General features: G+C 42.8%; 1 protein-coding gene across 1 annotated transcript in view; it reads right to left on the reverse strand.

The window, feature by feature from the left end:
* Positions 1–16183, reverse strand: part of BRAP (BRCA1 associated protein) — a 41270-nt gene that overhangs the window by 5558 nt on the left and 19529 nt on the right. The window contains exons 6-10 of the mRNA XM_053590258.1: positions 14159–14307; positions 9940–10015; positions 8619–8757; positions 7864–7973; positions 4182–4271 (exon numbers count right to left, since the gene is read on the reverse strand). Coding sequence (XP_053446233.1) covers positions 4182–4271; positions 7864–7973; positions 8619–8757; positions 9940–10015; positions 14159–14307 — 564 coding nt within the window. The remainder of the gene's footprint in view (positions 1–4181; positions 4272–7863; positions 7974–8618; positions 8758–9939; positions 10016–14158; positions 14308–16183) is intronic.

Here is a 16183-nt window from a genome sequence, read left to right on the forward strand (position 1 = left end):
GGAGTTGTCATTGTTATTTACCTGGCCCGGGCTGAGTTCGAACTTGTCAGCCTCGGTGTATGTGGCCAGCACTGTAAACACTGTGCTATGGGCGCCGAGCTGGGTCATCACTTTTAACTTTTCTTTTTTGAGACAGAAGTTCACTCTGTTGCCCTGAGTAGACTGCCATGGCGTTGTTGTAGCACACAGGAACCTCAAACTCTTGGGCTCAAGCAATCAATTCCCTTGCCTCAGTTTTTCTATTTTTTAGTAGAGATAGGGTCTTGCTGCACCTGGCCACTTTTAACCTTTTTTTTTTTTTAAAGACAGAGTCTCACTTTATCACCCTTGGTAGAGTGCCGTGGTATCACAGCTCATAGCAACCTTCAACTCCTGGGCTTAGGCTATTCTCCTGCCTCAGCCTTCTGGGTAGCCGGGACTACAGGCGCCCGCCACAACGCCCAGCTATTTTTTTGTTGCAGTTTGCCTGGGTCCCACCACTCTCAGTATATGGGGCTGGTGCCCTACCCACTGAGCCACAGGCACCACCCTAACTTTTCTTTTTAAACATTTTCCATACAGCCTATTTAGTAAATCTCTAATAGCACTGCCTTAAAAAATACATATATAAGGTTGGCATAGTGGCTCATGCCTGTAATCCTAGCACTCTGCAAGGCTGAGGCAGATGGATCGCTTGAGCTCAGGAGGTCCAGACCAGCCTGAGCAAGAGCGAGACCCCGTCTCTACTAAAAATAGTAAAACTAGCCAGGTATAGTGGCACACACGTGTAGTCCCAGATACTTGGGAGGCTGAGGCAAGATGAATGCTCAAGCCCAAGACTACAAGGTTGCTATGAGCTATGATGATGCCACAGCACTCTATCCAGGGTACAGAATGAAACTCTGTGCCAAAAAACAAAAAAGCAACTATTGTGTAGGAACTGACTTTATAGCCAATCTCATTAAGTTCGAAAAACACGTAAGGGAGATTTCCAATGTCATTCCTGTGGCACAGTGAGTAGGGCGCCAGCCCCATATACAGAGGGTGGCGGGTTCAAACCCAGCCCCAGCTAAATTGCAACAAAAAAATAGCAGAGCATTGTGGCAGGCGCCTGTAGTCCCAGCTGCTCGGGAGGCTGAGGCAAAAGAATTGCATAAACCCAGGAGTTGGAGGTTGCTATGAGCCGTGTGATGTCATGGCACTCTACCTGAGGGCGGTGCAATGAGACTCTGTCTCTACAAAAATAAATAAATAAATAAAATAAATAAAAATAGCTTTAAAACTGCTCTAATTCCAGCTTACTAATTTTTTCTTTAATACTAATTTAAAATAAGAGATCACAAGATCCTTTCCACTTTTTCTATTAAACTGACTCTTGTTTTGTTTGTTTGAGACAGAGTGTCAAGCTGCTGCCTTGGGTAGAGTGCCACAGTGTCATAGCTCATAGCAACATCCAACTCAGGCTCAAGCAATCCACTTGCCTCAGTTTTTCTATTTTTAGTAAAGACCAGGTCTCATTTTTGCTTAGGCTGATCTCGAACTTGTGAGCTCAAGCAATACATCCACCTCAGCCGCCCAGAGTGCTAAGATTACAGGTGTCAGCTACTGTGCCCAATCTAACCTAAATCCTGTTTAAGGAATTTGGGAAGGACAGAAACTACTATCAAAAGGAACCAAACTCTGTATGTTTTGGTCAGAAAAAATATTTTGAAGTATCAATTTGGGGAATTTACCAGTACTGACTGGCTACTACGTTTTTCATATATGGAACCCATGAAAACTAAAATCCTTCAAGTGGCTATGAGCTTCATTATCTAGAACAAACTCCCCTCACATGCTATAATAATTGCACTACTAAGGGGACTGGGAGAAAGAAATAGTATTTATAAATGGAATCCACCAAGAATTTCAACCTTGATCTCCCCCTCCCACTTTTTTTTTTTTTTTGAGACAGAGTCTCATTATGTGGCCCTGGGTAGAGTGCCGTAGTATTGCAGCTCACAGCAACCTCAAACTCTTGGGTTTAAGCGATTCTCTTGCCTCAGCCCCCCAAGTTGCTGGGACTACAGGCACCTGCCACAATGCCCACCGATTTTTTTGTTGTGGTTGTCATTGTTGTTTTCGCTGGCCTGGGCTGGGTTCAAGCCCACCAGCCTCAGTGTATGTGGCTGGCTGGCACCCTACCGACTGAGCTATGGGTGCCACCAGTTTCCTAGCTTTTGTTTCCCTAACACTTGACTTATTTTTCACAGGTGTGTCTTAGAGAATGTAATTAATTAGAAAGAATCTTAAAGGGCAGACTAGTTGTATTGACTCTTGTCTGTTATCCCAGCACTTTGGGAACCTAGGGGGAAAGACAGCCTGAGCCCAGCAGTTTGACACCAACCTAGCCAACATAGTGAGACCTCGTCTCTAAATTAAAAAAAAAAAAAAATCTGAAAGGGCAGAGAGAATCCTGAGCTCAGCTCTGAAGGGTCTGCATGAAGCACTTTAAGTGGTCATGATGGTATATCCCATAGGAAGACTCATTAGTGAGGCTGCTGTGGAGGTGCCAGGGCACCTTCCCAAGAGTTCATAACTTGACACAAAGTGGCAGTGACCCATGCTTTGCCTCCACCATGTGCTGGTGGGATGGGGGGAGATTTGTCCTTCCCTGCATGTACTCCACTCAAGCCCCACTCAGATCTTGTTAAGTCAAGCAAACTGAAGCAGCTCTGGAAAGGCACTTCAATGGCTTGGAAAGTTTTTGTAAGAATTTTATTAATAATTTTTTGGAACATACTGCAAGGGTACAAGTTAAATCTATCAAGTATTGAACACAAATGTCTTAACACTGTGATTAAGTAAATGAGGTGAAAGCTATGTTAGTTGGTAAGGATGTAAGGACTCCAATTTGTACAAATAATCAACACACCGAATCCCACAAAAGCATAAATGTATTCATGATCTATGTATATATGACTTAATAAAAAAATAAAGAATTTTATTAATAACTTATTTTTATTTTATTTATTTATTTGCAGTTTTTGGCCAGGGCTGGGTTTGAACCCGCCGCCTCCGGCATATGGGGCCGGCACCCTACTCCTTTGAACCATAGGCGTTGCCTAATAACTTTAATTAAAAATCATTTTAGGGTGGTGCCTGTGGCTCAAAGGAGTAGGGCGCTGGCCCCATATACTGGAGGTGGAGGGTTCAAACCCGGCTCTGAACAAAAAAACAAAAAAATCATTTTAAATCTGGTGTTAAGCATTTATTTTTTAAAAAACTTGATTTATCTCATTTACAGGCATACCAGAAACAGGAGTTTATGACCCTGCCCCCTAAGTTCCAGGATAACCATAACCAACCCAGAGTGGGCCCCAACCCAGCTCTGCAGTCTCTGTCTGAAGGCCCAGGTATTGGTAGGCAATCACAAAGTTAGTCAACTAATCATTTAGAAAATATTTAAAAGCCTTTATTTAAAACTAAGGGATTAACTGAATTATAGACACAGTCCCTAGGTCCAAGGAATGGTTCCTGGAACCCTAACTATACTCAAACCATCAGACGTTCACTGGTTTTCAAACTACCTTCTTTGGAACCCTCAGGATTCCCTATCCATGTTGGAGATGGGAAAATCAAGCAGGTAGAGCTCTGGGTCTTTCATCCAGGTACTGAAAATCATACTTTTCTCCTTTATTATGTAGAAGTAATGGCATTTTCTTTAAAGGACTAGTTAGCTAAAAAAGCCACTTTCCTATACCTTCAGAGTGAATACTGAAGCTCCAAGATCTCTGCTCAATTTTATTTCCTTCTATTGAGAAGTGTTCAGCAACCATATCGTTACCTCAGAAATCCACATTCAGCTCCCAAAAGCAACTGTTCCCAAGCTGACAAACCCAAAAGGCTGACTCAAATTACAAACTGTCATGTGCATACTTCATTTTTTTTTTAATGGAATTGCACAAGTCACTAGCAAACCCAGTTGAGGTTAAAAACAAAACAAAACTAAACTAAACACCCTAAGACTGCAAAATATCAAACATACAAGACTTTAAATCCAGGGTTTCTTTTTAGAGGCAAAACAGTTCTCCACCTGTTAATCAGACTGAGAAGGGAAGATCCTAAGATTCTTTTTCTCCTATATTCTGCCTCCCATGACCCTGACAGCAGAAATTGCCCTGCAGTTTGGCATTTCAGCAATTACCATACCAGAGACTTACTTCCTCTGCTGTGTCTTTCTCTATACGAACTATCTTGTTTTCCCAGTAGATTCGCTGAGATTCCAGCTGGCTCGTTAGTAAATAAGAATACTAGAAAAAAAAAGAATAAAAACCAAATGTCACTGTTGTCAGTCTCTGAAATCCAGTTAAAATCTGCTCTTTAATGATCCACAGAAGCCTAAAAGTAAGCACTGGAATGTATATTAACACCTTGGTTCCAATCTACTCAATAAGCCTGGGGCCATGGGACACAGAAATGACATTACACTTCTGTCCTCTTGGGCTTAACAGTCTGGTTAAGAAAAAATATACATTTAACAAAGCTTATTAAAAAATATACATTTAAAAATATACATTTAATAAAGCTTATTTTGGGGTGGCGCCTGTGACTCAAGGGAATAGGGCACCAGCCCCATATACCGAAGGTGGTGGGTTCAAACCCAGCCCTGGCCAAAAAAAACTGCAAAAAATAAAAAAAATAAAAAAATAAAAAAGCTTATTTTCATAAGCTGACTTCACAGGCTTGGTGTGGTAGCTCACACCTCTAATCCTAGCACTTTGGGAAGCTGAGATGGGAGGATTGCTTGAGCTTAGGAGGAGTTTGAGACCAGTCTGGGCAGTAGGGAGACTTTGTCTCTACAAAAAAATTAAAAAATTAGCAAGACCTCATCTCTACTACAAACAGAAAAATGTGGCAGGTGCCTATAGTCCCAGATACTTGGGAAGCTGAGGCAGGAGGATTATTTGAGCCCAGGAGTTTGAGGTTGCAGTGACCTATGATGACACCACTGCACTCCAGCCCAGGGAACAGTGGAAGACTCTGTCTCTCTCCCACTCTCCTCAAAATCTGGAGATAAGCAAGTTTTCAAATGTCATTTCTTCCCCAGGTTAAGGCTTTTTTTTTTTTGAGACAGAGTCTCACTATGTTGGTTGAGGGCCATGGTGTCACAGCTCACAGCAACCTCAAACTTTGGGCTTAAGCGATTCTCTTGCCTCAGCCTCCCCAGCAGCTGGGACTACAGGTGCCCACCACAACGCCCGGCTATTTTTTGGTTGCAATTTGGCTGGGGCCAGGTTTGAACCCGTCACCCTCAGTATATGGGTCCGGCGCCTTACCGACTGAGCCACAGGCACCGCCCTCAGATATTTTTGAATTTTGGAATATGTACATCTCATACTTACCAGATGAGCATCCCTACTCCAAAAATCTAAAACATGAAATGCTCCAATGAGCATTTCCTTTGATAATTATATCAGAGCTCAAGGAGTTTTGGATTTGGGAGGATTTTAGATTTCAAATTTTCAGATTTGGCATGCTTAACCTGTATTACATCATTCTTATAGTAGACAGGATTTACTTCTATGGAAAAAATTAGATTGTTCTAATTTTATTGTTTCTTCAAGTACAAAACTATTCAAAAATTGTTTTAGGCATATAAGTCTCATATTTATAAAATATACTTTGAGTATACATTTGAATATATAAGTCTCTGATTCATAAAGCACCAGCACAGGCTCGGTGCCCATAGGTCAGTGGTTAGGGTGTCAGTCACATACACTGGGGTTGGCAGGTTTGAACCTGGCCCGGGCCTGTTAAACAACAATGACAACTGTGGCAGAAAAATAACCGGGCACTGTGACAGGTGCCTGTATTCCCAGATACTTGGGAGGCTGAGACAAGAGAATCACTAGGGCCCAGCAGTATGAGATTACTGTGAGCTGTAATGCCATGATGCTCTACCGAGGGCAACATGGTGAGACTCTGTCTCAAAAAGTGAAATAAAATAAAATAAAAATAAAGGGCGGTGCCTGTGGCTCAGTGAGTAGGGAGCCAGCCCCATATACCGAGGGTGACTGGTTAGAGCCCGGCCCTGGCCAAATTGCAACAAAAAAATAGCCGGGTGGTGTGGTGGGCGCCTGTGGTCCTAGCTACTTGGGAGGCTGAGGCAAGAGAATCACATAAGCCCAAGAGCTGTGGGCTGTGAGCTGTGACGTCAGGGCACTCTACTGAGGGCAACGAAGAGGGCACTCTACTGAGGGCAATAAAAAAAAAATAAAATAAATAAAGTGCCAGTTACAATACTGGCAAAAGGAAAAAGTATTCAAGGGCACAGAAAATGTGCTTAAGGTTTTCTGTTTCCGACCAAGTCTGCTCAGTTTCCAACTGCTACTGTGATGCTGACAGGAACATTCTTAATTTTCAGTTTTACTGCCTCTATGAAAGACAATTTTCATATCTAACTTGAGACAACTAAAAACATCACACTGAAAATAATGAGCAGTGGCTGGGTGTCGTGGCTCATGCCTGTAATCCTATACTTTGAGAATCTGAGGATGGTGGATCACTTGAGCTCAGGAGTTCCAGACTAGCCTGAGCAAGAGCAAGACCCCATCTCTAAAAATAGAAAAACTAGCCAGGCACTGTGGCAGGTGCCAGTAGTACCAGCTACTTGGGAGGCTGAGGCAAGAGGATTGCTTACGCCCAAGAATTTCAGGTTGCTAAGAGTTATGATGATGCCATGGCACTCTAGCCTGTGGCAAAAGAGTGAGACTCTGTCTCAAAAAGAAAAAACAAAAACAAAAACAAAAAAAATGAGCAGTGAAACTTAAAAGACTTTTAAAGAAAAAAAAGCGACAATAAAAATAATAATCCTTTATAGCAACTTAAAAACAAAAGTTTTTAAAACATAAATAAGAATGCAAATGGAAAAAATATTTATTTAGAAAAAAGTTTTTTTGAGACAGAGTCTCATTATGTCACCCTCGGTAGACTGCTGTGGCATCACAGCTCACATCAACCTCAAACTCTTGGGCTTAAGCGATTCTCTTGCCTCAGTCTCCCAAGTAGCTGGGACTATAGGTGCCTGCCACACAACTGGCTATTTTTTTGTTGCAGTTGTCATTGTTGATTAGCTGGCCCAGAGTGGGTTCAAACCTGCCAGCCTCGGTGTATGTGGCTGATGCCGTAACCACTGTGCTACAGGCGCCAAGCCTATTTCAAAAATTAAAAAAAAAAGGGTGGGGCCTATGGCTCAGTGGGTAGGGCACAGGCTCCATATACCAAGGGTGGCAGGTTCAAACCAGGCCCTGGCCAAACTGCAACAAAAAATAGCTGGGCATTGTGGCGGGCACCTGTAGTTCCAGCTACTTGGGAGGCTGAGGCAAGAGAATCGCTTAAACCTAGGAGTTGGAGGTTGCTGTGAGCTATGAGGCTACGGCATTCTACCAAGGGCAATAAAGTGAGACTCTGGTCCCCCCCCCCCAAAAAAAAGAACAGAACAAAATGTTTATATGGCAGGGTGAATGGCAAGATTAAAAGCCCAAATACCCTTTTGTTTTTTTGAGACAGAGTCTCAAGCTGTCATGCTCGGAGAGTGCTGTGGCATCACAACTCAAAGCAACCTCAAACTCTTGGGCTTAAGTGATTATCTTGCCTCAGGTCCCCAAGTAGCTGGGACTACAGGCGCCAGCCACAACGCCTGGCTATTTTTTTTTTTGTTGTTGTTGCAGTTGTCATTGTTGTTTTACCAGGCCCAGGCAGGGTTCAAACCCACCAGCTCCAGTGCATGTGGTGGGCGCCCATCCACTGAGCTACAGGCGATGCCCTCAAATAGCCTTTCAAGTGAGAACAGTAAACAACCATAGAAATAGGTACTGAGTGAAAACTCATAAAGTATCTTACCTCTAATTGTAAGGCATCTATTTTCTCTTCCTGGCAAGTATCACCCTCACATTCATACTGTACTATTTTTCCATCTGTTTTACTTGCAACCAGTCGATGGACATAATTATCTAAAGAAAAGAATGAGTCAACAAAAGCATGTTTCTTTCAAAGGAAAAGGGTCTCCGTAGGTTTTTAACTCTTACAAAATTTTATAAGTCCATATTAAATGCCTCGCAATGTTTCTTTAAAAGTGGGCCAAATCATTCAAATTTGAAAAGGGGAAGGAGAGAATAAGAGTGGAAGTATTAACTCTTTATAGTATGCAATTCAGGTCATTCCTAGGAAACAGTGCCTGCAGAGCGAGCACTGTGAGAATTTTAGTTTGTGAAGGCTGTCAGGAAGATGACAGTTTAACCCGTGAGGGAACCTGGAGTCGTTTTTTTTTTTTTTTTTTTTTTGTAGAGACAGAGTCTCACTTTCTGGCCCTCGGTAGAGTGCCGTGGCGTCACACAGCTCACAGCAACCTCCAACTCCTGGGCTTAGGTGATTCTCCTGCCTCAGCCTCCCGAGTAGCTGGGACTACAGGCGCCCGCCACAACGCCCGGCTATTTTTTTGTTGCAGTTTGGCGGGGGCTGGGTTTGAACCCGCCACCCTCGGCATATGGGGCCGGCGCCCTGCTCACTGAGCCACAGGCGCGCCCCCCTGGAGTCGTTTTGAAGGAAAAGTTTCCACATAGAATGAATCCAAATTAGAGAATGAGAATGGTGTTCACCTCCGGCATAGTCCCAGACTCGGTGGTTAGTGAGCTGCATGGCATAGGTGTGCTGCGTTTCTTCAAAGTGTTTATAAGCATGTCGACTTACATATCGTCCACAGCCTATGTGGCCACATATTAAACAAATCCAAAGGTTCTGTCAGAGGAGATAAGATCTTAATTAGTTAAATAAAAATACATGACCTAGCCCTCTCAGGGTGGAAAGGGGCCTGGCATAGAATGGGACTTATGGCTGTTTTTAAGGAGTTTTGAGTATTTTGTTTAAAATAAATTTTATTTAAAACCCAACAATCAGCTAGGCAAGGTGGTTTACGCCCTGTAATCTCAGCACTTTGGGAGGCTGAGGATCACTTGAGCCCATGAGTTTGATGATGCAGTGAGCTAGATGGCATCACTGCCTCCAGCCTGGGCACCAGAGTAAGACCCTGTCCCTCAAAAAAAAAAAAAAAAAAAAGGCGTGGCACCTGTGGCTCAAGCAGCTCAGGTGCCTGCCAGCCATCTACACCTGAGCTGGCGGGTTCGAATCCAGCCCAGGCCCACCAAACAACAATGACAGCTACAACCAAAAAATTAGCCAGGTGTTATGGTGGGTGCAGTCCCACCTACTTGGGAGGTGGAGGCAGGAGAATCACTTGAGCCCAAGAGTTGGAGGTTGCTGTAAGCTGTGATGCCACAGCACTCTACCCAGGGCGACAGCTTGAGAAACAAACAAACCCCATCCCCCCAAGAAAAACAAAAGAACAAAAACCCAACAATCAAAGATGCTTTTATGGGTCAATCATTTTCTTGTTCTGGTTTCTAAGTAGCTCTGTGTAAATACCAAGAAAAAGACTCAAAATTTATCAGTAAAAGTCTAAGGTTTTTTTTGAGACAGAGTCTCACTTTGTTGCCCTCGGTAGAGTGCCGTAGCATCACAGCTCACAGCAACCTCCAGCTCTTGGGCTTAGGCAATTCTCTTGCCTCAGCCTCCCAAGTAACTGGGGTTACAGGTGCCCGCCACAACAACAGGCTATTTTTTGTTGTTGTTGTAGTTTGGCTGGGGCCAGGTTTGAACCTGCCACCCTCGGTATATGGGGCCCGCACCCTACTCACTGAGCCACAGGTGCTGCCTAAAAGTCTAAGCTTTTTAAAAGAACAAAGAATGAAACATAAAGTATTTTGCTTGGGAGAAACAAAATTTGTGTATTTATATGTCTTGCCTGACCCTAGATAAAAAGAAAAATAATCATTCTCAAAAAGAATTAAGTCATATTGGGCAAAAGAAACCCCAGACCACTAAAACTGTGCTCATTATTCTTTTCCATCACCCATTACTTACTTCCTGAACACCGCACTCAAAGCACTTATTTTCTTCTACTGGCTCTGGAGTTTGACAGTACCGGCAAACAGGACACCTATACCCAGGACACCAAAAGACAATGACACAGGTTAAATATAAAAGATCATTGTTACAGAACCCAAAAATCGAAATCCTCCTTCTCTGAAGCACTATTTTTAAGTTTATCATAACTAAGGATACCATTTATAAAACAAACATTTTGGGACTACTGTCAAACAAAATGAAATTATAGAAAATCTTTATTTTTTTTTTTTGTAGAGACAGAGTCTCACTTTATCTCCCTCGGTAGAGTGTCATGGCATTACACAGCTCACAGCAACCTCCAGCTCGTGGGCTTAGGCGATTCTCTTGCCTCAGCCTCCCGAGTAGCTGGCGAGGACTATAGGCATCCGCCACAACGCCCAGCTATTTTTTTGTGGCAGTTCAGCTAGGGCCAGGTTTGAACCTGCCACCTGGGTACATAGGGCCGGTGCCCTACTCACTGAGCCACAGGCACTGCCCTAGAGAAAATCTCAATAAAGCAGAGGAAATGGGATAAATTGTGCCTCATATCCATTTCCATTCTTCTGTCTAAGGCTTAGAGGACTTTGCTACCCTAAACATGTTTCTAAACAACAAAATAAAACAAAACCTTACATGATCAAAGAGCTAAATATTTACAAGTTAGAATTAGGACTTGATTTCATGTCTTTTTATCTATAATGTATTTTACTCTAAACAATCTTCCTTTATCGCCATTTCCCAAAGATTTATTCATTCAAAATGTACTCTGTCCTCACCAGGCTGCTCCTCAGAGTTGAATCTAAAATCTGTAGTAAATTTTTTTTTTTTTAAGAGACAGAGTCTTACTTTATCGCTGTCGGTAGAGTGCCGTGGCGTCACAGCTCACAGCAACCTCCAACTCCTGGGCTTAGGCGATTCTCTTGACTCAGCCTCTGGAGTAGCTGGGACTACAGGTGCCCACCACAACGCCTGGCTATTTTTTGTTGCAGTTTGGCCGGGGCCGGGTTTGAACCCGCCATCCTTGCTATTTGGGGCTGGCGCCCTACCCACTGAGCCACAGGCATGGCCCTCTGTAGTAAATTTTACCAAATCAACAATAAAGGAAGGTATTAATGTACTTTCTGAAATCCACATGACATTTCACCTACAACAAACATAATGTAGAAGATACTAATGCTCTATTGAATATTCAAGTTTCGATTTACAAACAACTAATAAAAATAACCTTGAAAAAAATTCATCAATACTTTTTTTTTTTTGAGACAGAGTCTCACTCTGTTGCCCTGGGTAGAGTGCCATGGAGTATTAACTCACACCTCAAACTCTTGGGCTTGAGCAATCCTCTTGCTTTAAGACTCCTGAGTAGCTTAGTACAGGTAACCACCACAACCCTCAGCTAATTTTTTTTCTATTTTTAGTAGAAATGGGGTCTCACTCCTGCTCAGGCTGGTCTCAAACCCCTGAGCTCAAGCAATCTATCTACCTCAGCCTCCCAGAGTGGTACGAATATCGACAGGCCTGAGCCACTGCAACCGGCTCCATCAACCCTCCTATTATACAGCAAAGTAATGCTAAGTCACCAATATTTTTGTCAGATGGGCAAATATGACACAAAATAGGTTACAGTTGAAGCTAATTGGCTAAAGATACAATTAGTATCAGTTTGTTACTCAATTGTGTAAATAAAACCAAGAAAATGAGCAGGGAAGGAGGCTGTTTATTAAGAAAAAGCTAAAGGATCCAATCTGTTCTTTTGTTAGTCTCAAAGAAAGAAGACAAACTTGAAGGAATAACAGAAATGGGCAAGGTGTAAGTGGCTCATGCCTGAAATCTCAGCACTCTGGGAGATCTAGGCAGGAGGATCTCTTGAGGTCAGAAGTTCGATATCAGAATGAGCAAGAGCAAGACCCTCCATCTCTACTAAAATAGAAAAATTAGCATTTTTTCTAATGCTAATTTTTAATGGGGTATTGTGTTAATTAGTTGGAGCACCTGTGGTCCCAGCTACTTGGGAGGCTAAGGCAATAGGCTCACTCGAGCCCAGGAGTTTGAGGTTGCTAAAGGCCACAGTACTTTAGCCTGGGCAACAGAGTGAGATTCTGGCTTAAAAATAAATAAAAATAAAATGAATTTTTTTTTTTTTTTTTTTTGTAGAGACAGAGTCTCACTGTACCGCCCTCGGGTAGAGTGCCATGACGTCACACAGCTCACAGCAACCTCTAACTCTTGGGCTTACGCAATTCTCTTGCCTCAGCCTCCCGAGCAGCTGGGACTACAGGCGCCTGCCACAACGCCCAGCTATTTTTTGTTGCAGTTTGGCCGGGGTTGGGTTTGAACCCGCCACCCTCGGCATATGGGGCCGGCGCCCTACTCACTGAGCCACAGGTGCCGCCCAATAAAATGAATTTTTAAAAAAGAAAAGAAATAACATAAATGGTATCTAGTAAGTGACAAGCAGTCTTGTCAGTGGTAGAAACTAGCTTTATGTCATCCCTTCTGTTTATGTGGTGGCTGTGGCAAGGGTTGGGTAAGAAAACAACAAATAATTCTGAAGTCTAATTTTCTATATTGTGCCAAAATAATCTTTCTGAAATGGAGATCTACTCCTGAGAATAAAAAAAAGGAAAAAACACTCTGGGAGGCAAGGTCCCTTCTCTATGAAGTCTGGTGTTCTTCTAGCACTAGGCCATGTGTGGGGGAAGAATTGTATTCCCATAGACTTTTACCCTCCCTCCTAACTTCTAGGGTTTGGAATGTGATTTTCCCCCTTCCAGACATACCTCCCACCCTCTACCGCCTGGCTTTTGGTTCTGCTCTTTGAATGGCTACCTCCTACTTATCCTCCCTGAGAGACTACCTCTCAGACAGCCCTGGCTGTATCACAATACTGCACGCTGTTCCTTTGTAACACTAGTTATGCCTATGATTTATTTATTTATTTGTGTGACTACCTGATTGTCCATCTTCCTCTGTACTAGGAAAGCCACAAGCCAATGCCTAATGTACCTGTCTAGCTAAGACCCACAGTGTAGTCTGTAAAGGAGAAACCACCCCTGCCTTAGAGGGAAAAAAGAAAAGTTACAGGCTCTACCTCAGTTCTTTGCAGCAAAGTCACTTGCACCTAAAGCCTCTGATGCACTGGGAATAGAAGACTGTAGAGCAGGCCTCATACTTAGTGATTACTAGTACTGGCCACCAACTCATTCATAGTCTAACAAAACTAAAACATTAGGTTGCTGTAGCCAAATTGATAAGAAAGCCAAATTGAATAGCAGACACCAAGTGCAGGTGATAGGTGAGATTCCAGACCTAGATTTCATTTTAACATAAGAGCCTCAAAGCTAGGCTTTGCTTTTGCTTTTTCATTCTCTAGTTCTTAGAAGGAAAAAATAACTCATGCTTCTTTGGGGAATTCTATAATGATTCAGAATCAGCATACTAATTGGTCTAAGAATGCCAATTCTCATAGGAACTGAGGAAAGGGAAGTAGAAAAGTATAAGTTCCTGGCTCAGCACCTGTAACTTAGCAGTTAGGGCACCAGCCACATACACCAGAGCTGGCGGGTTTGAACCCAGACTGGGCCTGCCAAACAACAATGACAACTCCAACCAAAAATAGCCAGGTATTATGATGGCCGTCTGTAGTCCCAGCTACTTGGGAGGCTGAGGAAAGAGAATCACTTAAGCCCAAGAGTTTGAGGTTGCTGTGAGCTGTGATGCCATAGCACTCTACCGAGGGCGACATAGTAAAACCCTGTCTGAAAAAATAAAAAGGAAAAGTAGAAGGTCCTTCCATGTGATCTCTTATTTTATTTTTATTTTAAATTTTGTTTTTATTTTTTTGAGACAGAGTCTCATTATGTCGCCCTCGGTAGAGTGCCGTGGCGTCACAGCTCACAGCAGCCTCTAACTCTTGAGCTTAAGTGAGTCTCTTACCTCAGCCTCCCAAGTAGCTGGGACTACAGGAACCCCCCCACTATGCCCAGCTATTTTTTGTTGCAGTTGTCATTGCTGTTTCAGCTGGCCAGGGCTGGTTTCGAACCCACCAGCCTTGGCATATGTGGCTGGCGCTGAGCCCCATGAGACCTCTTACCATCATGGTGTCAAGTTTACAAAGTCAAATACTTGTAAAGGTTCATTTTTGGTAGTGGCTATTCTTAATTCTGGAAAGGGTCAGAATGGGCTCTGCACTCACGTTGTGTCGTCCCAGCGCTGTAGACACTGGCTGTGGAAGCTGTGGTTGCATAATGTGGTGAGAATGCCATTCACAGACTCGTCCATGCGCTCCAAACATACTGTGCACTTGGGGAGCTCGGTCAGGTCCATCACTGGGAGGCTGGCGCCCTATAAAAATATCTTACATAAGCCTCACTTTTCATTCACCAGCAATAATTTTGCTTTTTGACTTTTGGCCAAGATGTTCTTAATATTATCATTCTATGTAAATAATTTACGTTGGTAGGGTTGTCATTTATTCATTCATTCATTCATTCGTTTGTTTAGCAAATACTTATTTAATGCTTCCATATGCCCAGGAATGTGGTAGGCACTGGGAATATAGTGGTGAACAAAACAAACAAAGATCCCTGCCCTCATGGAGCTGACATTCTAGGAGAAAACACTGCTGCCACTATCTTAATATTTAATCTTAAAAGTCACCAGTCTTGGGCGGCACCTGTGGCTCAAGGAGTAGGGCGCCGGTCCCATATGCCGGAGGTGGCGGGTTCAAACCTAGCCCCAGCCAAAAACAAAAAACAAAAAACAAAAACAAAAAAAAAGTCACCAGTCTTTTAGCTCTGAATGCCTATGACTATAATAGAATATGAAGAAGTGAAGGAAGCTGTATAGCAATGGATCTGATGGACTTTTCCCATAGGGTAAATTATAACAACACTTTCTACTTAGTGATAATATTATCAACAACATTGATTTTTATTTATTCTTTCACTTTAAGGCTACAGTAGGAGCTGTAGTTATGCCAAACTCTAGCTCGGGCAACAGAGCTAGAGTATCAAAAAAACAAAAAAAAAAAAAGGAAAAGAAAACAGAAAAAGAAAAGCCTCATCAAATAAACCCCAGGAAGCTACAACAGGGTGTGACATAAGGAATATGACAGTCTAGGTGGTCAAAAAAGGCACCCTTAAAACAGCAATGTCCAATTTGAGCCCTTCCTCACAGATGATGAGCAGGAATTACTTAGGTGAAGCTAGGGAACTACATAGGACAAATGGAGAAAAAAACATTAATCTACAGTTCATGAAAAGTAAATAATCACAGGAAATTTCTCAAGAAGCCTTGTTCATTTAGTTTTCTCTAAATCTAAATCTCTAAATCTGAGACCTATGCAGCACCTGGCATAAGGGAAGCCCAACTTTATCACCTAGTGAGTTTTATTTCACCTAATCTAATATAGAACAATCTACTCAGAACTCATTTCCAGCAGGCCAATCTCAAGGTAAAAAGATCCTTAGGGGCTGGGTGCACTGGCTCAAGCCTATAATCCTAGCACTCTGGGAAGCTGAGGTGGGTGGACTGCTTGAGCTCTCCAGTGTAAGACGAGCCTAAGCAAAAATTGAGACTCGGTCTCTACTAAAAGTAGGAAAAAAACTGAGGCAAGAGGATCATTTGAGCCCAAGAGTTGGAGGTTGCTGTAAGCTATGACACCACAGCACTCTACCAAGGGTGACAAAGTGAGACTCTGTCTCCAAAAAAAAACAGAGGACAATCGATGCTAGTACATGGTGGGGAATGGGGGAACGGGGGAGTGGAGAGAGGGAACAAGGGAGGGGGTGGGGAGTCATGGTGTGTGACACACCTCTTGGAGGCGGAACACAATTACAAGAGGGACTTGACCTAACAAATGCAAGCATTTCTTTGTACCCTCAAGAATTCACCAACAATAATAAAACAGAATCAAGAATTAGGAAGAGGGGGTGGCGCCTGTGTGCACGGGCCCCATATGCCAGAGGTGGCGGTTTCAAACCCAGCCCCGGCCAAAAAAAAAAAAAAGAATTAGGAAGAGGATTAAGGTTCCCATGTAGGATAAAAACATTTTTTTTTAGCTCTAGACAATGCTTCATTGATTTAAGTAGATGAACATTCATTTCTACAATGTAGATAACCTATCTTTTTTTTTTTGAAACTATTTTTGCAATTTAGAAAAAGATAAAATTTCACAAGTCTTCATTTTAAAGTATGCAATTCAGTGGCTTTTAGTATA

This window comes from Nycticebus coucang, chromosome 4 (assembly GCF_027406575.1).
Source record: "Nycticebus coucang isolate mNycCou1 chromosome 4, mNycCou1.pri, whole genome shotgun sequence".
Lineage (NCBI taxonomy): Eukaryota > Metazoa > Chordata > Mammalia > Primates > Lorisidae > Nycticebus > Nycticebus coucang.